The following is a 22,609-nucleotide window of genomic DNA, read 5'->3' as shown; positions in this document are numbered from 1 at the left end:
ATGTGATTCCATGGAACTCTGGGCAGCTCAGCACTGGAAGCTCAATACAGATTCCAGTTACCATCTACTCAATCCCCTGGTCCTGTAGAAATCTGAATACCTGTTCTCCCATCAACAAAAGTTTCTTGTGCAATCACAAGTTCACTGTGTTTGGTTGTCGTGTCATACTGGTAGAAAAACTGTTCCTCTGTGAACCACTAAGAGTTACATTTCTTAGATTGGGGAAACAGCTTGAAAAATCTCTTTGAATTTTCATGACCTAGAATTGAACATTTCACTACATAAAAATCAACCAAATCGATGTGTCCATCAATGGAGGATTGGATAAAGAAAACGTAGTGAATGTAGTGAGTGACAAAGAAAATGCAGTTTATAAACTCCAACTTGACTTTAATAAATTAAATTCCAAGCTGTCACACAGCAATGGACATCCTCATCATCTCCCAACACACACACACACAGTGGAATACTACTCAGCCATAAAAAAGAATGAAATCATGTGTTTTCCAGCAACATGGATGGAACTGGAGGCCATTATCCTCGGTGAAATAACTCAGAAACAGAAAGTCAAATATGGCATATTCTCACTTATAAGTGGGAGTTAAATAATGGGTATACATGGACATATAGAGTGGAATAAAAGACATCGGAGACTACGAAAGGTGAAAAGGTGGGAGGAGGGTGAAGGTTGAAAAACTACCTATTGGGTATGATGTTCACTATCTGGGCGATGCGTACACTAAAAAAAGCCCAGACTTCACCTCTATGCATGCAATATATGCATGTAAGAAACCTGCACTTGTCCCCCCAGATATATAAAACTAAATTGAAAAAAAATATCTATACCCTCCATTCTTCCCAGATATCTCATATTTGGTGAGTAGTGTGGACAGGAGCATGGGGAATAGTAACAATTTCCACATGCTATCTACCCAAAGGCATGTGCCCTAAACACCCTGAGATGTAGGTAGTCATAGAATGTCAAGGCTGAAAGTGACCTGAATGATTATCCAGGTCACCCTTATTTTAGATATGAGGAAGTTGAGGTCCCCAAAGGAGAAGTTGCCTGCTCAAGATCACTTGGTTTGTCTGTGGCAGACTCAGTTTTCTTGCTTCCTGGTCCTGCATTCTGCCCAATATCCTGTAGCAGCTTACCTGGTTCAAGTCCTGTGTAAGATCTCAAGCACGGGAACCAGGGACACAGAGTTTGCTAGGATCTATCAATCCCTGAAATTTGCCCATATTTCAGAATGAGAGAGCTTTTATTATGTTGAAACACTTCTAAGACTTCCCCCTCCCAGTTTCTTCTGAGGCAACAGTTAACACTTACTCAGCACTTCATTTACTTCTCATCTACAACCAAATGATAGCCATGATGATTGAAGTTCCCATTTTACAGATGAGAAAACTGAGGCACTTAGAGGTTACATGACTTGCCCAAGGTCACACAAGTAATTAGAAAAGCTAGGACTCAAACCCAGGCAGGCAGTCTAGTTACAGGGTCCAAGCTTTGATCTCCATTACATCCTAGAAGGAGTAGCCTGTTCCAGCAAGGGGAATGAAGACTAACCTGTACTAGTCGATTGACTTTTTTGCTACAATTTCACACTCCAGAGCCTCCTATCTCTTCCATCCTTTCTCTGCACACCCCTTCTTCCCTGCAGGAACTTTTTAGCAGATCCACAATGTGTGTCATCTACCCAACCTCATTATCCGGGCCCCTGTCTCTCATCTTCCCACACCATCCATGTCATAGCCTGGCTGCCTACTGCCTTTCAAAGGATAACCAGTTGTCCAGTTTATAAACTCCATTTGACTTTAATAAATTAAATTCCAAGCCATCACACAGCAATGGACATCATCATCGTCTCCCAACACACAGAGGTGCAGCCTTGCGTGGCTCCATCATCACAGTCTTTAAATAAAGCCCCTAAAACCATCTCTCTGGGGAAGGCTTCCCACCAGGCTCCCGGCTCCCTCCTTCCCACAGAGCCACTGCTCACAGAGAAGGCATCAAGTACAAAAAACGGTAATAAAGGGGAAGGTAGGGATGAGGAGCAGGAGGGGAGGCAGGGAGGTGGGGAGTACCTGCCCCCCATCCCAGGCCGGCCCTGCTCTCTGTGAGCTGCCAACATTCTCAGAGGCAGACACTGGTGCTGGTCTGAGTGGGGACCTGAGGGAGGTGTGGGAGCCCCATCCCAAAGGGAATTACCCACCCTCCTGGGACAGAAAAGAAGGGTCACCTGGGAGAGATGCCCTCTATCATCTGTTCACAGAGGGTCTTAAGCCACACATATAAATAGAAAAGAGAATAAATAAGGGAGGAAGGGTCAGCTGAAGAGCTGAGCACGCTGGGACTCCGCTCAGGGACCAGGCTCAGCAGGAGGCAAACGCTTCTGGGGAATGCCCACACATGCCGGACAGGGCCCTCCTCTCCCTCCCAGCCACCAGTCCCTCGTCCATGTCCTCGGCAACGGGTGTCCACCTCTCATGTGCTTCCCATTCCAAGTATCCTTCCAACCGGCCCCATGGCCCAGGGTGGACAGGGCTTCCCGGAACCCAGAGGGCTTTCCTGGCCCAGGCACTGGAGATCCAGGAAGGGGTATGGAAGGGGAAGTGGGGAATGGGCTGAGAGAACTCGTGCCCTTTCAGAGCTGGGTCCTCAGAGCTGGGGGCTGGGGTTACCATTGGCCTTGGGTTTGGATTTGAAGGAAAAGCGCTTGATAAGGCGGCGAGAAAAGCTGCCCGCCTTCTTTCGGACACTGGGCGTGGCCGTTGCGTTGGAGAGGTCATCGTGTGATTGGCTCAGGCCAGCTTCCTTCTGCCTAGGCCTCCGGCGGAAGATCAGCTTAGTGCCGCTGCGCAGGAAACTCACTGCAGGGGAAGAGGGGGAAGCTGAGGCAGAGAGGGGCACGGGATGGGGTGAGACGGGGGCAGAGACACGATCGAGAATGGAGGGATAGAGGATGTGGACAGGATCAGTCCCGTGGCCCAGAAGCCAGGCTTCCTCAGGAAAGAAAGCAGAAACATACTTCTCTATAAGACTTCGTGAAAAAAAGAAAAAAGAAAACGAAAGCAGAAACAAACATGTGCTTTATCCTTCCTGAGGCAAAAATCGTGGTACTTGTGGGGATCTGTGTACACTCCTAACTCTGCCTGCAAAAGAGATATCATGGGGCTGGCTGCTTTGTGAGGACAAACTGGGATTGGGCCTCTTTCCTATGGGAAGACAAAAGCTACCAGAAGGTACTCCCAAAAGCCTATAAATCATGAAGGGAAAGGTGGGTTGACACTGACTTGTTAACCAAATTCCAGGCTGTGAGCAGGAAGTGGTGCAACTAGAAACTTCAAAGAGGTAAATTCAGAACCAGTATAATGAGCAAGGTGCTCACCCAGCAGGCTTTGGAGGTAGAAACCTCATTATCTCAAGAAGTGATGCAGGCTTAAAAAATAGATAGATCAATCCATGGTTGATAGTCTCACTGGTAGAGGAATGAAGATGTTTTAGGGTTAGCCTCTCATCTTTTAAAGTTAGAAGAACTACCACCACTGGTCACTGCCTGTCTTGCTGCCAGATGGACAACCCAAGGGTAGGATTTCTTATACTCATGGGGGAGAGGGTGCAGAATGAAAGGGAAGAATTTTTTTTTTTTTTCGAGACAGAGTCTCATTCTGTCACCCAGGCTGGAGTGCAGTGTCATAATCTGGGCTCACTGCGACCTCCACCCCCCAGGTTCAAGCGATTCTCCTGCCTCAGCCTCCCGAGTAGCTGGGATTACAGGCGCCTGCCACCATGCCTGGCTAATGTTTGTATTTTTAGTAGAGATGGGGTTTTCCCATGTTGGCCAGGCTGGTCTTGAACTCCTGACCTCGTGATCCACCCGCTTTGGCCTCCCAAAGTGCTAGGATTACAGGCATTAGCCACCCCGCCCGGCCATGGAAAAAAAAATTTTTTTTTGGAGACAGGGTCTCACTCTGTCACCCAGGCTGGAGTGCAGTGGCACAATCATGGCTCACTGCCTCAACCTCCTTGAACCTCAACCTCCCAGGCTCAAGGAATCCTCCCACCTCAGCCCCCTGAGTAGCTGAGATTACAGGTGTGTGCCACTATGCCCGGCCAATTTATTGTATTTTTAGTAGAGACGGGGTCTCACCATGTTGCCCAGGCTAGTCTTGAACTCCTGGGCTCAGGTAATCCGCCCGCCTTGGCCTCCCAAAGTGCTGGTGTGAGCCACCACACCCTGCCTGGGAATAAATTTTTATAATTTTTTTTTAAAGGGCAGGAAAACTGGCACTCAGACTCAGGAAGAAAGAACAATGGAGGTAAAGGGAAATACTTTGGCATCCCTTCCTATCACAAGCATGTCAGATCTAGGCCAGGAACCAAGGCACCAAGATCCCCCTCTAGGCTAGCTTGGCTGAACTAGGCTAGGAACTCTGGCTATCTCTTAGGGGAGGAAGGAGAAGGCACGCTGGCTTGAGGTCTCCCAGGTCATGACATGTGTATAAAAGAAGAGATGAAGGGCACCCTGCCAACGTCCCCCTACCTTTGTGATCCTTGAGGCTGCGGGTCTCCAGGGCACCAGTGGACCCTGTTTCCGACTCAATGTCATCCACAGATGGCCTCTCAGAAATATCCGAACGGGTTGTCTCGTCTGCTTCCTGGACACTTGTGGGACTAGAGAGGGCATCTAGGGGTCCTGGAGACATGGCTGGTGGGTCTGAGGGAGGTGAAGAGGGACCTCCGCTGGTCCCTGCATCATCTTGCATTGAGGCTTCCAGGGATGCCGCATAGCCCAGGGATAGTGCCAACTCGTCCTGAGCAATGGGCACCTGGCAGGAGGGATGAGTTTTAATGGGCAGGAGTGACTGACCCATTAGGGCTTTCTCCCCATCCCAGCTGCTCTCCCCAGAGCCCTGTTACCTTGGAAACACCAGAGATGATGAGAGTGCTGCGCTTGGTGGGTGTCTTCTTGGCCACCCGCCCACTGGGCTCCGTCAGCTGGCGAATCGCTGTCTCTGCTACAGGGTCCAAGCCGTTGGAAAGGTGGCTGTCCCCTGCTAGGGGTGCAGAGAATGAATAACCTGACTTCCCCTGGCTTTTTCTTGGATTGGAACTCCTCCTATCCCACCCAGAGTACTTTTTGATGCTGGGGCACGAGGGCCAACCCACACTCATGCACCCCATTCCCCACTCACGGCTGCTGCTATGGGAGGTATTGCTGGGGCCACTGCTCTCACTCAGCACAGTTGTCGTCTTCTCGGTCACCTCCACCTTGGACGGGGAGCGGGAGGGGGAGTCTGGTGGGTGGGGGAGGGTCAGTGAGCTGGGAGGTGCTTCAGAGTGGCCCCCACCCCTACTGTCTTTGTTGAGATGCAGACTTTGGGTGACTCAGAGGGCAAGAATGATTAAGGGGTGATTAATCGCAAGGGTGATTAAGATGCCATGGGGACTAAAAGACACCCCAAGAGCTAATGGGAGTGTAGGAAAGTGCCACGGGGCCTGCTGAGGGTGTGGGGAGATGCTACGAAAATATGGAGGGGGAACAGGGGGGTACTGGGGCCCCCTGAAGTTGGGGCAATTCAGTGGGGCCCCTATAATGGCAGAAGTGCCATGGGGGCCCACTGAGTGGGGTAGAAATGCCACAGAGGCCTCTGGGTTTGTTGGAGGACCCCAGGGGGAGCTGGAGGGCTGAGGGTAGCAGGATGGACAATTATAGTCAGCTGGGACCAAAGACACCTGTGAAAAGCCAGAGGGGAAGCTGGAAGGTGGGAGTGCAACAGTCCTGTGTGAGGAGGGGCAGGAGGATCCAGAAGGGTGGCAGAGTGAGAGGAATTGCTGGGGAAATGGCAGGAGGTAAGGGAAAGTTTGAAAGAGACAAAGATTGGGAGGAAGATGTGGTAGGACTGGAATGGAATGTCTGAAAACAGGGGGAGTTGGAATTAAGGCTTTCTCTCCTCTTTCACTGTCCTGCCTTGGGTCTGCAGTCCTGGGCCCCTGGCTAGAGCTGGGCTCCCAGGCTCCTTCTTTTTACCTAATTTGCCATCTATACGGGGCCGGGACTGGACGGTGGTGACTGTGGTGACAATGGTGCCATCGGGCATGATGGTCCGGTCAAGCTCAATCTTCTTGGTAGGTGTGATGCTGGGGCGTGGAGTGGAGGAGGTGGGAGTACCCAGGTTCCGGGGAGAGCCCTCCTCGTACTGAAGCTGCCCAGGGGTGGGAGAGAGAAGAGACAGAGCCTCAGAGACTGCCTATCCCCTGTGTCCTCCCACCTACGCCAGGGGTCAGCTTCTCACCTCCACTGCCATGGTGGCTGCTGGTCCCAGGGCTTTCCCTGGCCCTGGGGTGAGTGGGCACACCTGTCTTCGAGACAGTGGTCTGGAGGGGGAGCCCACAGGCAGTGTGGCCTGGCCTAGGAGTTCGGCTGGGGAAAGGGATAGCACTGTGAGCTGGGCCCATGGCCAGACCCCACTCTGCACCCACCCAGGGGTGCCCCTCCCACCCCTCACTCACTGTCTCCACAGCTGCTGTTCCTCAGCACTTTGAGGGTCAGCTCCCGGCTCTGGGGGCCCAGATCCCTGTGGGACAAGAGGAGATGGGGCAGGAAGGGGAAGATTAGCAAGCTGAACCCACACTTGAGTGGATCATAGGCCAGAGGCAGAGAGCTGTGTACATAAATAAAACGGCACAAATGCTCCAATCAGATTCTCCTGGCCTCCAAATTCTCTCTCGTCCCAAGAGAAAGGGACAGGGCCTGAGTGGAAACCATGCTTCTCAGCTGTGCATTCAAATCCTCCCTGGTCCTGCTCCTCCCGTCTTGCCAGTCTCTCAGTTGCAAGCCACCCTCTTTCATTTGCTCCAGCTCTTCCCTCTGCCGAGACTACTTTCACACTCTGAAGAAATCCTACTCTTGCTCTAAAGTGTGGTTTAAATGCCATCTCCTCCATGAAGCCTACTCTGATCCTTATTCCCTCATGGGAATTAATTTCCCCCTCACCTAGGCACCCTGACGGCACATTATATAAACCTCAACTGGAGCGGTTGTACCATCTTCTATATGTACACCTGTCTCTGCTTCAAGCTTGTCATTGATCTAGGGGTGGGGGCTGTATCTTGGTCAAGTCCGTATCCCTAAGACCCATGCCAGGGCCTGGCATACAACAGGGGCTCACGCCAAAGACTACTGAAAACAGAGCTGATTCCTGCAAGGACTGTGCTGGAAGGGTTTGATCCTCTCTGCTCTGGAGCATGGGGTCGGGGCAGGGTTACTCCTTACAGTGCCAGGTCTTCTGTCCACTCCACCTCAGATCCAGCCCTCGCGGGCTTGGTCCACTTCTGCTGCATGGGGTTGTCAAGTTCAGCTACACAGCACAGTTCCTCGGTGCCTGTGAGGAACCAGAAGTTAGAAGATGCTCAGATCAAAGATGGGAAGTCACTGCAGAATAAAGAGGCTGTACCCTTGGCAGAGGGGCAGAGAGCATCTGCAACCAACCATAGCCTTAGCCTTGGCAGTCCCGCAGCCACTTCTAGCTCTCACCTTCCAGCTCATTTCCCAAGTGAGATGCCCGAAGCTGCCGTAAGAATAACCGGGTAGGTCTGGGGATGGCTGGCTGAGCCTGGGGCATCATGGGTGGCTTCTCACTCGGTACCTAAGAGCAGAAGAAGGTCCAAAGAGCAAGAATCCTGACATAGCACCCTGGGAACAAGATGCATGCAAATCTTTTGCTTTGGGTGCCAACTCACCAGGCCTCCTGGGGCAGAGCAAGCCCTGAGGTTGACCATCATGGCTGGCTGGGTGCTGACTATGGCGTCCTTGATCAGTTCCTCAATCGTGGAGAGCTCTACTTGTTCTTCACCTCTCTGCAGAGAGAAGAAGGGAACAACAAGGAGGTGGATCCCCCACCTCTGCCTCCCTCCCCGTTCTGCCTCTTCTCTGCCAGCCCTGCCTCCTTACCTCCCTGGCCTGAAGCTTGGGAAGCACCGTTAGGCTGAGATCTGGGCGATCAGTGAAGGCCCAGGATATGAGCAGCCCCTCACCAGGGATTTCCTCCAGGTTGACTTCCAACTACAGACAGGAACAAAGTGACTGGGCTGACTTGCCCCATTTCCCCAAGGACTCCTAATTCCTGAAGACCCTCCCTTCCTGAATTCCATCCCAGACAGGAAACAAATGGAAGAAGCCGAACCAACGGAACCGCCCCCTGCCCAACTCGGGTTTCCCACATCCCCTTCTACCTGTGTTGGTGGCAGTGTCAGAGTGACGTGGTAGGTCTCCATGGAGACGGCAGCGGGGGACTGCTGGGTCACAGAGACTGGGAACCGCACCTCCTCAGCAGAAAGCTGGCAACGCAGCACCTGAGACCAGCGAGGTGGGTCAGATGTGGGGGAAGGGTGCTCACCCTGCTTTGAACTGCCCTATAATAGTTCAGCAGACCCCTCCCCACTTCCATTTTCCTAAGGACTTCATGTTTTCAGGATCATAAATCCCTAAAAGAATCAGATAAATGCCAAGGACTCCTCTCCCCAGAAAAATGCATACAAACACATATCCAACATTTTGCACGTAACTTCAATGGGATTCTCAGACTTCCTGAAGCCAATCCTTAGATCCATAAGGCATTCACAGACTCCAGGTTAAGAACCTCTGGACTAAAGGGAGCCCTTGGGGTCAGTCCTTCTTGGACCCCAAAGAGGGCAGTGCCCATCAGACCCTTACCATGGTATGCTCAGATTGGTCTACGCAGGTCACATGACTGATGCTGGCTCTGGGTGGGAGTTGGGGCACCTCCTCAAAGGCGATTTGGATGGAGCTCTGAGGGAGTAATGTGGGCATAGGATCAGGTCTCTGGAGCTGCCCCCCACAGGGCTGGCCTGCTCAGTTGCTGGCTGGACTCTGCCACTGCGGAGGCCTCAGCTGCAGGCTGGCTTCTGGCCCCTCCTTGGCTCAGGGCTTTAAGACAGGAGGTAGTCCCCTCAAAGCCTCCCTCTCCAGGGGCCTTAGCTGCTAGGAGCCATGGAGCAATGGGGAGTTAGTCCACCTCAGAGACTAGGTCACCTTAAGCTGAAGACCCTGGCTTCCTCCTGGAATACCAGGAGCTTCCTTCTTCTTCTCCCCGCAATCCCTTTCATCCCCTACCCTACCCCCTAACAAAACAAAAAACAAACAAACAAAAAACCCTACATAGAAAAAGGTTAAGGTGCTGGTTGCCACCTATATATAATAGCTGGGCAGAGAGGGAAAGGGCTAAGCCACGGGTAAAGGTGGTAGAGCCACTTTGTTCAAAATAAGAGCTGGAGAAATGAAGCTAAGCCTTCTTCCAAATAAATAAGATGTGGAGGCTTCAAGAGTATGATGCTTCATATTCTTGGAGATGAAGACTAGCATGGCCTTGGGGATCTGTACCAGGGGGACTGGGAAGAGACACAAGCTCAGAGGACCCAAGAGTCCAGGGGCCTGGCTAATTCCTCAAGGCAGATAGCAGGATGGTATTAGCAGAAAGCTGCTTAGATCTCAAAAGAGCTGCTCCCTAATTCGTCCACAGTAATGGAAGCAACCTTCCGCAGCCCCACCTGGAGAGCAGTGCGGACATAGAATTGAGGAAGGGACACAGAATTGGCTGGCAACTCTTCCTTGGGTCTTGAGATGGAGGAAACAAATCCATAGGGTTCATTTGCCTGGCAAACCAGGGGAAGCCAACTCCTTTGCTCTGGTAGCTGTCTCATTCAAAGGCTAGGCTAAGGAAGATGGGGAGACGGATGCTTGAAACCTCAATCTCCCCACCCTCTGCAAGGGAGGCCAATGTCCAGCTGAGTCAGCTATCCTGGGGAGTTGCTTCTGACCGAGGGACAAGGTACAGGGAGAGTTGGATGAAGAGGTGGGTTCAAGGTGTAAACTGACAGATGCCATCTGGCTTTCAGCCGACCAGCTGGACAGAGGAAATAGAGCAATTTCTTGTGGCCATTTCTGTTTCCAGCATCTGGGGAACTAGTAAGGTAAAGCCTCCAAACTCATAGTGGCTGGAAATAGAGAACCCTCTGAGCAAGGAGCTGATGGACTGTGAGAGCAAGGAGAGATTGCTGGGCCAGGATGGGAGGGAGCTCCAGAAAAGAGAGACTTCTACCTCCCACCTTATCTCTGTCTCATGACCATGCTTCCTGCCCCACTTCCTGGGAGGCCAGCTGCCCATGGTGCAATGGGAGGAAGTAGGCTGGACTGGTTTGTGACTGACCCTCAAGGGGCAGCTCCAAGCTCATCTACTGGTAAGGGCACTGTCAATCTGCTCTCTACCTGAACACTCCCCAACCCCCCCATGAACCACAGGCCAGCATGGAGGATAAGGATGTGTTTGACTGTAGCAGTGAAATTACTGTGGGGTAGGGGGGTGATTCAGGCTCCTTGGGGATCTGCCTGACCACACCAGGGATTTGGGGCATGAAATGTTAAATGGGTGTGGTGGCATGAGAAGCAGGCAAATTCCTTCTGCAGGTGCACCTGTCTCCCATGCCCCAACACAACCAGCACCCAGGCAAGGCGGAAGTGCCCTCAGGCACAGGGATTAGCGTTGCTATGAGAACAGCAACTTGTGCATGGGTTTGGAGCCAGAGTACCTTGCCCACAGAAATGGAGGTCTGGGGACCCAGTTGGATTTCTACAACTCCCAGCCTTAGCGGCACCCTTTTCTCTGATCCAGGAGGGGAAGAGAAGCCATAGGGTTCCCCAATTTATGCCCACCCTCATCTGGCCTCCTAGCACGAGCAGTCAGTCCCTCCCCTGGAAGGAAAGGCTGAAGGGACCACCCAAGCGCTTGGTCCAACTCACCCCGTCCCTGCAGGCCTGCTCGTTCAGCGCTCGCACCCAAGCCCGCTGCCAGTTCTCCCGGAAAGACTTGAAGGCGAAGAGTGACGCCAGGAGGCCCCGGACTCCTGGCTCCTCGGCGGCGCCAGCCCGAGTCGCCCGCAGCCGCAGCAGCGAGCGCCACACGCCCAGCTCCCGCAGGGAACCCGCGGGTTCCCCGGCTAAGGCGGGTCCCGGGCCCCGGTCCCCGCGGGCCCGCGCCAGCCACAAGCCCCGGGCATATTGCAGCAGCCAAGCGAACACCGTGAGCAGCGAGGCGGCGAAGAGGATCAGCAAGGCCGCCCAGCCCACGTCCCGCTGCCCCCAGCCCGGATCCATGCTCCGCGCGGGCTCCGGTCCCGGTCCCCGCTGGGGCTCAGCCGCTGCCCCGGGGGAGCATGGCCCGGGCTGGCCGCGGGGCGGAGGCGGGCTCCCCCGGGGCTAGGCGCGCGGGGTCGGGGGCTCTCCGCGGCTGAGTGCCCAGGACTAGTGGGTGCCACAGAGCGAGGAGAGGAGGTCCTCGGGGGTCGCGACGCCGGGGTCTCTGTCTCCGTGGTCCGGGTCCCTCCTAGCTTGGTCAGCAGTCGGACCCCAGTTAGTCGCCGGCCAGTGCCCGACTCCTCCCACCGCGCGGGCCCCGCCGGACCCGGGAGGGGACTGGTCTGCAGAGACCCTGGGGCTCGCGGGCCGGCACCGGCTCCGGGAGGGCTGCGTGCGCAGAGCTGACACTGACAACACCGCCGGCGCCCCGCCCCCACCCGCCCTTAAAGGAGCCGCACCCGCGCCGGGCGGGGCCAGGACATCCTGGCGCTCCCTCGCTGGAGGAGGGCGGGAGGGCGAGCAGCGAGCGGAGGAGGTTCCGGGGTTGAAAATAGGCGGGATCTTTGATCACCTCGCCCCATCTTGCAATCGCGGTGCTCCCACACTCAGCTCAAGGCAAGAGCAACTTCACTTACCTAAGATGCTGCCTTTGCTTTCCCCTGTGCTTGTTAGATGTCCACAGGTCGGACGCCTGTGAGGTTAAGAAGGAGGTGACCCCTGTGGAAGTCACCGCCCCCTTCTCCCAACACCCCCAGACTCAGCGACTTCTAGCTTCCCATTTCCTGGGGGGAGCTAGGCCCAGGGTAAAGAGATGCAGAGCATCCCTCCCAGATAGAAGTGTCTGGCAGAGGTCCAGCTGATGTCAACAGAGAGAAAGCAGAACCTGAAGCTGGGAGAGGTTGAGAGTAGAATACCGAATTTTGAATGCCCCCCACCATCATCACCCTCCTTCCTCTTGGAGCTTGGACCCAGAAACAGCCCCATTAACCTCCTTGCTCATGTAGGTTTGTTCTGGAGATTCCCAAGCCCAGGCTGTGTGTCTGTTTTTAAAAATAATGTATTTCCATAGTAACAGCTCCTGCCTATGGAGCACGTGTAGAGGGGGTGGTAATGACAGGGGAGCTGGCAATGTAGCACTGGACTATCAATAGATTCAGCCACAAGACCTTGCCACTCCAAGTATGTGATATCCCAACAAGCTCCCAAGAAATGGTGCTGTAGGTACACTGCCCAACCTCTGGCCTCAGGAGCCATCTTTTCCTAGACTCAAGGAGTTGATTCAACCTCTACAGGACTGGGGCTCATCAATGCTTGCTGAGGACAGGGGAAGGAAATACCTGCAAAAGGATTCAAAGGAATCCTGGGGGAATTCACATTCTCCCAAGAGCCCCTTCTTCATACATGTGGGAAGCTCTTTGGCACATAGTCCCTTTCTTAAAGAGGTAGGATGGAAGGGTGTTAAGTATCTTTCTCCCAAACCCAAGTAGTTGTCTGAGGAATGAGCACATGAGAATAAGAGAATAAAACAATGGCTTCTAAAGTGTGGGGTTGCAGGGCTAGACAGAAACTGACAGGTCAGCAACCGGTTTGTCTGAGCCAGAGGAGGTGGTGGGGTAGCCTGGGCCTCCCTGGATTTCCCTGTAAGGAATGATGGGGAGAGGTGGGGGTGAATGAGGTAACCTCCTGTGGCCCTGCCCATGCATTGTCACTGGACTGCCAAATCAGTGGAGATTCCTAGAGTCTGGGTTTCTAATCTCAAAGGGAAGAGAAGGCATGAAATCAAGGGAGGAGAGAACTCAGGGCCAGAACCCAGGGATGCAGGAGGAAGCTGTCAGTGGGAAGAGCAGCTAGGGTTTAGGGGAGCAGGTTATGCAGGAAGTTGTCCAGGTAGAAGATTTCCCTGTGAAGACCCTCTTCCCCCAAGAATCCTTCAGGAACCCTCAGACCCCCCAGTGATCTCCATTCTCTGACTTCTTTGATTTATTCCCTCAACTTCTCCACTGAGTGCTTGGTCCTATGCTGCCAGATACTGCTTCACAATTCAGTCTTACATGAGTCTCCCTAGTTAGTCCTCCCTCTTTTTTTTTTTTTTTCTTTTTTTGAGACAGAGAGTCACTGTTGCCCAGGCTGGAGTGCAGTAGCTAGATCTTGGCTCACTGCAACCTCCACCTCCCAGGTTTGAGCGATTCTCCTGCCTCAGCCTACCAAGTAGCTGGGACTATAGGCATGTGCCATCATGCCTGGCTAATTTTTGTTATTTTTAGTAGAGACAGGGTTTCACCATGTTGGCCAGGCTGATCTCGAACTCCTGACCTCAGGTGATCCTCCCGCCTCAGCCTCCCAAAGTGCTGGGATTACAGGTGAGAGCCACTGTGCCCAGCCTAGTCCTCCCTCTTTCATCCATTACTTAGACCTCTAGCACTTACCTCATTCTGCCTTAGAGTCTAGCTGATTGTTTATATGTCTGCTTTTTCCATGCATCAGGAAGCTGCCTAGGGGTGGGAACCATGTCTTAGTCATCTCTCTTCCCTCAAATTCAACCAAGATGCTCTAAATATGTTGAAGTAGACTCCCTGGGGCAAGCAACTGCAATTATATTAGTTTGTATCCTCCACAGTACTGAAGAGCTTCCTATGCACATAGTAGGGATTAACAAACTTTGTAATTTTAAGAAGTCTAACAGAAAATACTCAAGTATGCTTTGAGAATTTCTATGCCATTTCTGTCTTTTGAAATATCATTCATGCCATACCAGTGGAATGGGAAATCCTGGGGCTTGCTTTTAATTAACAACTTTTTTCTAGACTAAGAGGGGAGAGGTGGGAGGAAAAGGAAAAAGAGTGATTCAGCTGCCTGGACAGAGCCACAGATAGAGTCCTGCAAGTATCACAGCCCCAGACTGTCCAGAGGGGTCTCATTGTCTTTGTGGCACTATGAAACATTTTTGGGACAGGCTTTGTCTAGCAATCAGATTTAGTGGATTGGCCTTGCTCATTGGGAGCCACTCAGGGCTACTTAGAAGAGATGTGCATCTCAAACACTGTCTGCTCAGTCCGGGGCCACTGATAAGTCAGCTGGTCTGTGAATCCTAGGGCCTGCTTCAGCATTCAGGAAAATGCTTTGAACTTTTACCAGGAAAGGCACACAATTTCAAGTGAAGCCAAAAGTCATGTGTGTGTTTGTTTCTCCTTCTGATTAGTCTGATCATCAACTGGGCCTTTACCATCATGAGAACAAAAATACTCAGATTATCTGACAAGTATCTTAGTAACCATTTTCTGATAGTAACATGTATATGTGGATGATGAATGCTTAGTATCTCTTGTCTTTGATTACATCCTCCCACCCTCCACAGGAGGGTGGTGGTAGGAAGGGCTAATGATCTCTGGAGAAGAAAGAGACAAAGCTTCCCAATACCAGGCTGGGAAGGAAGATTTATTAGGATTGGCCTCCTAATAAAAAAGGAAATAGATACAGACTGGCTCTCAGACCTCCAGGGAGTCTCAGTATACTCGTCATCAACAAGATAACTGAATGCTGCCTCCTCTGGGATCCCACAAGCTCCTCCTTTCCACCTGCTTCTGGTGCCTCACTGTCACTGCCTGTGAAAGGTCCTTCTACTCTTATAATCTACTGAAATGATACTTCTCTTCCTCAAGACCACTTACTCTGGTCACAACTAATTGCTCCCTCCATATGCACCTATTGCTGTCAGTCCTCCTTTCAGCCTCGGCCTCATTATGTGTGATGATGCCTTCCTTGTACACAGATGTCTGTGTTCCTAGCCCCATGGGGACACCCTGTGGAAGAGAAAACACTTGCCTCCTGGGAGTTTCTAGTTTAAGAGAGGCACACGTGCATACACACAACACACACACGGAAAAATAATAGCAGTGGGATAAGTACTGAAAATCTGGTGGAATACTAGCAAGTAAATTACGAAAATTTATGTATTTTATACATATCTGGGTTTTTGTTGTTGTTAATTAGAGCCATTTTCAAGTAGAAAAGCCATTTCACATCTGATTTAGTTTGTTTGTTTGTTTTGAGACAGAGTTTCCCCTCTGTTGCCCAGGCTGGGGTGCAGTGGCATGATCACGGCTCACTGCAACCTCCACATCCCAGGTTCAAGCGATCCTCCTGCCTCAGCCTCCTGAGTAGCTGAGATTACAGGCATGTGCCACCACACCCGGCTAATTTTTGTATTTTCAGTAGAGACTGGGTTTCACCGTGTTGGCCAGGCTGGTCTCAAACTCCTGACCTCAAGTGAGCTACCCACCTTCGCCTCCCAAAGTGCTGGGATTACAGACGTGAGCCACTGCGCCCGGCCACACATCTGATTTTGAGAGAAAGAAGAAACTATCTTCGGCTTAAAAAAAGTCAACATGACCCTGACTCCTGGAACATGCCATAGAAGGAAGAGTGGACAAAGCGCTAGGCTATTGGAGTCCTTTTCCTAACTCACTGGTGGTGACTTCCTCTCTGACAAATGGAAATCATTTGCCGCCTAAGAGCCTGTCGGGGAATGAAAGGTAATAAAGATGCTGGTGAACTGGCTGGGCGTAGTGGCTCACGTCTGTACTCCCAGCATTTTGGGAGGCCGAGGCGGGCAGATCACCTGAGGTCGGGAGTCCCAGACCAGCCTGACCAACATGGAGAAATCCCGTCTGTACTAAAAATACAAAATTAGCCGGGCGTGGTGGCGCATGCCTGTAATCCCAGCTACTGCCTGTAATCCCAGCTACTTGGGAGGCTGAGGCAGGAGAATCGCTTGAACCTAGGAGGTGGAGGTTGCGGTGAGCTGAGATCGCGCCATTGCACTCCAGCCTAGGCAACAAGAGCGAAACTCCGTCTCAAAAAAAAAAAAAAAAAAAAAAGCTGGTGAATTGTTGTTTGCAGGGGAACAGGCCAAGCAAAATGCTCAGCGACCTGCAGGAGGCCAAGCAAAATGCATAGTGACCTACAGGAAGAAACCTGACTGGGAGTTCCTCAGACTCACAGGAAGTCAGTTGTGGGTCTGATTCCTCTCCCTCCTCAGCTCTTTCCAGAGCCTCAGCCTGGAAATCTCCATCTCCTCCTTGTGGGAGCTAGGTACAATGCAGTGATCCAGGGCCAAGCTCAAGTCCCGAGTTAAATCCAAGACCTGAGGGTACTCCCAATCCCTCAGTGAAGTGCTGCGCTGGGTTGCCGGGCAACTAACTGCTACAGCTGGGGCAGAAGGTGGGTGGGATGCTGAGAAATAAATACCAGAATCGAGGACAAGAAAAACAGAGTGGGAAGGGCTTTTCAAGGATCTACGCTTTAGAATTGACACTATACTTCCAAATCGTAGCTGCGTTTCCGGGAACTGAGTTGTGTTTACCTTGGCTTCCGACTATGTTGGCAACACGTTTCCTGCAAGGAACAGGGGCGGCTCCACACCCTCGTTCCCCCTCCCCACCCCCTGCCTTTCAATAGCCATCTTCCTGGAGCCAGAGGCATCCCAGATTAAGGGAGAGGTACGGGCCCTTTAAGCTTGACCTACGGAGGCGGACGGAGCTAAAACTGACGTGGAACCGGAACGTGAGCGGTGTCAGACACGTGGTACAAGGAGGCATTCATCTTGGAACCAGGCAATTGGCATTTCTGCTCTGGGTAGTACATCTTTAACATAATGTTAGGGAAGTATCCGTTCTTGGCTGCCTTTCTTTAATTGCGTTTCCAGTACTCTCTCGGTGATTCTACTCTCGAACATAGGATGAAATTTAGAATCACACTTATCTTCCACCTCCACCCCTCCCCTACCTCCTATGCCCATATTAAAAATGGCGGCCGCCGCCTTCCGCAGTGATAGTTGTTCAGCGAACAAGATCCGGGCGGAAACAGTAGGTAGGCCGGTGCAGCAGGGCAGAACCTAGGTTACCTTAGAGAGGTTCTCCGGTGTCCCGAGGGCGGCTCAAGTCAGAGTTGTTGGGTTTTGCTCAGATTGGTGTGGGAAGAGCCTGCCTGTGGGGAGCGGCCACTCCATACTGCTGACGCCTCAGGACTGCTGCTCAGCTTGCCCGTTACCTGAAGCGGCGGCGGAGCCGGGCCCCTGACCGGTCACCATGTGGGCCTTCTCGGAATTGCCCATGCCGCTGCTGATCAATTTGATCGTCTCGCTGCTGGGATTTGTGGCCACAGTCACCCTCATCCCGGCCTTCCGGGGCCACTTCATTGCTGCGCGCCTCTGTGGTCAGGACCTCAACAAAACCAGCCGACAGCAGATGTGAGCAGCGGCACACGGGTCCGGGCAGGGGGCAAGGGCTAAGGAAGGAGTGGCTAGGGCAGGGGCGGGGACCGGGGTGCTTGACCACACGTGAAGACTCAGAACTAACCCAGGCAGCCTGGAACTCGGAGAGGTGATGAGCAGAACTTACTCGCACTGGGGAAAGGATGGGTAGGGACCCTTGGGTATATCTGGGACTCTGGCAGTGGTGCTTTCCTCCCTCCGCCCGCCTCACCACTTACCAAAATAAAAAACCGGGAATGAGAAGACCACTTTGGGTTATTGTAACACCTGTACTAGTGAGTGACCACGCCCCCTTTCCTCTTCCCCCTCGCCCCCTTGCTGCTGGGCCACAGCCCAGAATCCCAGGGAGTGATCAGCGGTGCTGTTTTCCTTATCATCCTCTTCTGCTTCATCCCTTTCCCCTTCCTGAACTGCTTTGTGAAGGAGCAGTGTAAGGCATTCCCCCACCATGAAGTAAGTGGGTTCGTGGGGGTGATTGCCTGTGGCTGGGACCTGGGAGGTACCTGAGAGAATTGGGGTTATTTGGGCTTGTGGGGAGGGACCAAGAAATGATCAGAAAAGACAGGAATTCTTAAAAGGTGGAATGGGAGCAGGCTTGAGTCATGGACCTGCCCGAGCCTCCCCCAGTTTGTGGCCCTGATAGGTGCCCTCCTTGCCATCTGCTGCATGATCTTCCTGGGCTTTGCGGATGATGTACTGAATCTGCGCTGGCGCCATAAGCTGCTGCTACCCACAGCTGCCTCACTACCTCTCCTCATGGTCTATTTCACCAACTTTGGCAACACGACCATTGTGGTGCCCAAGCCCTTCCGCCCGATACTTGGCCTGCATCTGGACTTGGGTAGGTAGTCCTGCCACTGCTGCCCCTATGGCACCTACTTCAGGGAACCCTTCCTGGTGCTCCACATTCTCCTCCAAGTGTTCCTTTTCTGTCTCTGTGTCTTCCTAGATCCTTTCTGGTAGCCCTTCATCGTATCCTGTCCTCACCACTTCTCTAAAAATTCTTAAATCCTCCTTCCCTAGGTGGCACTACTTCTTTTCCTACCATCTCTCCCTCCAGGAATCCTGTACTATGTCTACATGGGGCTGCTGGCAGTGTTCTGTACCAATGCCATCAATATCCTAGCAGGAATTAACGGCCTAGAGGCTGGCCAGTCACTAGTCATTTCTGCTTCCATCATTGTCTTCAACCTGGTAGAGTTGGAAGGTAGGTGGGATTGGGGGTGGGGAGAGAGAAGTCTGAGTGTTAAAGACTGGCCAAGATCCCCTCTCTCAGCTAACATGAGCGACTGCTGCTGCTCTCCAATAACAACTCAGTTCCTACCACTTCTTTTTTTTTTTTTTTTTGAGACAGGGTCTCCCTCTGTCACAGAGGCTAGAGAGCAGTGGTGCAATCTTAGCTCACTGCAACCTCTGACTCAAACGATCCTCCTGTCCCAGCCTCCCAAGTAGCTGGGGCTACAGGCATGCACCACCACACCTGGCAAATTTTTGTATTTTTTGTAGAGACAGGGTTTCACCATGTTGCCTAAGCTGGTCTTGAACTCCTGGGCTCAAGTGATCTGCCAGCCTTGGCCTCCCAAAGTGCTGGGATTACACTCTTGAGCCACTGTGCCCAGCCAGTTCCTACCACTTCTTAGATAAACATTAAAATGCTTGATCATAGAATTACTCTTGCTTTCTTTTTTTTTTTTCTTTTTTGAGACGGAGTTTCGCTCTTGCCCAAGCTGGAGTACAATGGTGCGATCTCGGCTCACCGCAACCTCCGCCTCCCAGGTTCAAGCGATTCTCCTGCCTCAGCCTCCCTAGTAGCTGGGATTACAGGCATGTGCCACCACACCCAGCTAATTTTGTATTTTTAGTAGAGACGGGGTTTCTCCATGTTGGTCAGGCTGGTCTCGAACTCCTGACCTCAGGTGATCTGCCCGCCTCAGCCTCCCAAAGTGCTGGGATTACAGGCGTGAGTCACCACACCCAGCCATGAATTACTCCTGCTTTCTAACAGCACCCAGTCTGGAGCAAAACTACTTTCTTTCACCCTCTCCCAAAATACCCAAAACAAATGCTACTACAAGCCCCTCCTAACACCCTCTTACTGAGACATTCCGTGGTTCCCAATGGTGTGTGGTTTCTGAAGTCTCCCTTTTTACAACAAGTCATTAAACCTAGCTTTGAACTATAGATGTGTTTCTGGTGGTCTTTGGCTGATGAACATCAACAAGTGTTTATTAAAGCTAAGTACTTTTTAAACACTATCTTATTTAAATCTTGTAATGGTTTTGTGTGGCAGATGTTATAATCAGCCCTGTTTTACAGATGAGAAAACAGGCTTAGAGAAGTTAAATGTGTCATGATCAAGATCGAGGTCACAAAGCTAAGAAGTAAAGTTGGTATCCAAACTTACATCAGAATGGGCTAAACCAAATTTAAGATAGTAACTAGTTTGGAAGGCTGCATGAAAGAGGTGGAATATTGGGAATTGCCTTGGGTGACATAAAAGGGGTATTGAGTTCTTAAAAGTGACTTGGGTGAGGTGTATGATACAGCTGTAAACAGAACTTAGACAAAAATAGGACCAAGGTATGCAGAGGAAGTGGGTATTAACTTTCCCTTCTTTCTTCTTTGCTTCCAAAGGTGATTGTCGGGATGATCATGTCTTTTCCCTCTACTTCATGATACCCTTTTTTTTCACCACTTTGGGATTGCTCTACCACAACTGGTAAGTAGGCCTGTGGATAAGGAGACAACTACCTGAACACATGGCAAAGATGGCCCTTATCATAACCCACCTTGTGGTGGTGAAGCTAAACCTGTGCATACCTCTATGGAGTTTTCTGTGTCTTCAGTTGGTCGCATTCTGAAATTTCTCTCTACCCAGCAGTAGTTAGGGATGAGTGCGTGGAGGCCCCAGGAATAGATGAATTCAGGGCCTTGGATCCTGCAGAGTTGCTGCACAACTGGAGTCTCCTCTGAGTCAGAACTAGGGTCAGGGCTAGTCCAGTGCCCATAGGGTGTGATGTGAGAGAAAGGATTGGTAATGCCTCTTGCCACTAGCTCGGATCCTCTCCCCCACACAGGTACCCATCACGGGTGTTTGTGGGAGATACCTTCTGTTACTTTGCTGGCATGACCTTTGCCGTGGTGGGCATCTTGGGACACTTCAGCAAGACCATGCTACTATTCTTCATGCCCCAGGTGTTCAACTTCCTCTACTCACTGCCTCAGCTCCTGCATATCATCCCCTGCCCTCGCCACCGCATACCCAGGTAGCTGCTTTGGGGCTTGAAATGGACATCATAGCCTTTTCACTTGGGATATCTAATGCCAGCCTATACATTTGCTGTACAAAGGGAGTGGGCCCAAAGAAGGGCTATTTCCATGTGAGTAGCCCTTTATAACTTACAAAGCACATTTATTTGCATAATATGATACAGTGGTTCTGATAACAGTAAGCAGCAGAGCCAGAAATAGATCTCAGGTTGACTCCACATTCAATGCTCTTCCTATTAGCCACAGGGAGGAGGGTTCAAATAGTGGCCCAGTCACATGAAGCTATCTTCCCCCCGCAGACTCAATATCAAGACAGGCAAACTGGAGATGAGCTATTCCAAGTTCAAGACCAAGAGCCTCTCTTTCTTGGGCACCTTTATTTTAAAGGTAACAGGGTAACAAGGAGGTAAGGCCCTAGGCTGCCATCCTGACCTTGAGGAATGGGGAACCTAGGCCTATATCAAATCCAAGGGGAACTTGAAAGCATTAAATAGATCCACATTCCTAAAGCGTAGGTATTAGCTGAGGTTCTTTTCACCTCTGGTCCCTCCAGGTGGCAGAGAACCTCCGGCTGGTGGCAGTACACCAGAGTGAGACTGAGGATGGTGAATTCACTGAATGTAACAACATGACCCTCATCAATCTGCTACTTAAAATCTTTGGGCCCATACATGAGAGAAACCTCACATTGCTCCTGCTGCTGCTGCAGGTGAGGATGGGGATCAAGTTTATACCTCCTTGTCTCCCTTTCTGCGTGATTCTTACTCCAGTCCATTTCTCCTTGCAGATCGTGGGCAGTGCCATCACCTTCTCCATTCGATATCAGCTCGTTCGACTCTTCTATGATGTCTGAGTCCCTTGATCATTGTCCTTTACCTCACAGTCTCTAGGATTCGTAACTCAGGCTGACCTCTGTCTGGTCCCAGACTGCCTCCTTGCCCAGGCCTCTCTCACTCTTCGTACTCCTCCAGATTTTGTTCTCAGCATTTTCCTTTCCCTGTGATCATTGGCATCCTGGGCGTTTCTTGCCCTCTGCTGACTACTGATTGGATTTTACCAATGGCTTTCTGCAACTTGCTACTCTCTCCCTCTCCATCCTATCTTTGCAGCCTCATAGGGTGGGATACAGCAGCTTTTTTTGCAGTTATCCACACTCACGTTTCAGAGTCCTGACTCTCAAGGAACTACTGGTTTTTGGGATAGAACTTGGGCCAAGGCTAGGGACACAGGCTCCACAGTGACATGTCATTTGATTGTAAATTAAGTGTTCTGATTAGTAAGAACTAAGCAGGGGGCCACATGCTCTCAATGGAGACAATAAAGCGTTGTCTTTTTCTTATTGTTCCTGTAGGTATATTTCCTATATGGGCATTTTTGGGTAGTTTGGGAGGGTTGGTGGGGGTACTTCCTCCAACAGAATGCCTATCTCTCTGCCCCATCAGACCCTAACAAGAAGTGAACAGAACTGAGACCAAACAGAACATATTGAATAAATATCCTGATACTTCAGGTGGCATGGAGGGCCACAAAATTGAAGTATCCTGTTTCCTGGCATGGGATCAAACTTTCAAAGAGTCACCGGGTGCAGTGGCTCATGCCTGTAATCCCAGCACTTTAGGAGGCTGAGGCAGGAGGATTGCCCGAGCCCAGGAATTCAAGACAGCCCGGGCAACAAAACGGGACGCCGTCTCTACAAAAATAAAATAATTAGCCAAGTGTGGTGGAGCACTTGTAGTACCAGCTACTCGGGAGGTTGAGCAGGGAGGATCCCTGGAGCCCAGGAGTTCGAGGCTGCAGTGAGCTGAGATCACACCACTGCACTCCAGCCTGGCTGACAGAGCGAGTGAGACCCGGTCTATTTAAAAAAAAAAAGAAAGAAAAGGGGTCTAATTTCTTCCCGTTTTCCATT

At 51.5% G+C, this 22,609-nt stretch overlaps 2 protein-coding genes across 12 annotated transcripts; one reads left to right on the top strand and one right to left on the bottom strand.

The window, feature by feature from the left end:
* Positions 1 to 1,798: 1,798 nt before the first annotated feature.
* Positions 1,799 to 17,201, bottom strand: C2CD2L (C2CD2 like). Of its 5 annotated transcripts, XM_063635560.1 has the most exons (17): positions 17,062 to 17,174; positions 13,586 to 13,651; positions 11,795 to 11,850; positions 10,824 to 11,410; positions 8,721 to 8,816; positions 8,240 to 8,359; positions 7,959 to 8,069; positions 7,748 to 7,864; positions 7,542 to 7,653; positions 7,281 to 7,389; positions 6,518 to 6,582; positions 6,301 to 6,428; positions 6,036 to 6,210; positions 5,200 to 5,301; positions 4,925 to 5,061; positions 4,548 to 4,833; positions 1,799 to 2,874 (listed from the first exon to the last, which is right to left on the bottom strand). In XM_063635560.1, exons 4-17 carry the CDS (start codon positions 11,175 to 11,177, stop codon positions 2,663 to 2,665), a joined length of 2,124 nt encoding a protein of 707 aa, XP_063491630.1. In that variant the 5' UTR covers positions 11,178 to 11,410; positions 11,795 to 11,850; positions 13,586 to 13,651; positions 17,062 to 17,174; the 3' UTR covers positions 1,799 to 2,662. The 5 variants fall into 5 exon arrangements, with proteins under 5 accessions (XP_063491630.1, XP_063491631.1, XP_055129410.1 ...); XM_063635561.1 differs by lacking the exon at positions 13,586 to 13,651 and having other exon boundaries at positions 17,062 to 17,201; XM_055273435.2 differs by lacking the exons at positions 11,795 to 11,850; positions 13,586 to 13,651; positions 17,062 to 17,174 and having other exon boundaries at positions 10,824 to 11,747.
* On the top strand, positions 16,717 to 22,039 carry DPAGT1 (dolichyl-phosphate N-acetylglucosaminephosphotransferase 1). Of its 7 annotated transcripts, XM_055273442.2 has the most exons (9): positions 16,717 to 17,406; positions 17,763 to 17,883; positions 18,058 to 18,271; positions 18,491 to 18,637; positions 20,065 to 20,149; positions 20,508 to 20,696; positions 21,000 to 21,087; positions 21,254 to 21,409; positions 21,488 to 22,039. In XM_055273442.2, exons 1-9 carry the CDS (start codon positions 17,246 to 17,248, stop codon positions 21,551 to 21,553), a joined length of 1,227 nt encoding a protein of 408 aa, XP_055129417.1. In that variant the 5' UTR covers positions 16,717 to 17,245; the 3' UTR covers positions 21,554 to 22,039. The 7 variants fall into 7 exon arrangements, with proteins under 7 accessions (XP_055129417.1, XP_063491641.1, XP_063491642.1 ...); XM_063635571.1 differs by having other exon boundaries at positions 17,246 to 17,406; positions 21,254 to 22,039; XM_063635572.1 differs by lacking the exon at positions 21,488 to 22,039 and having other exon boundaries at positions 17,246 to 17,406; positions 21,000 to 21,106; positions 21,254 to 21,367.
* The last annotated feature ends 570 nt before the right edge of the window (positions 22,040 to 22,609 follow it).

Source organism: Symphalangus syndactylus, chromosome 3 (assembly GCF_028878055.3).
Source record: "Symphalangus syndactylus isolate Jambi chromosome 3, NHGRI_mSymSyn1-v2.1_pri, whole genome shotgun sequence".
Taxonomy (NCBI): domain Eukaryota; kingdom Metazoa; phylum Chordata; class Mammalia; order Primates; family Hylobatidae; genus Symphalangus; species Symphalangus syndactylus.
The sequence above is the reverse complement of the archived record's forward strand: the minus strand, read 5'-3'. Positions and strand labels throughout refer to the sequence as shown.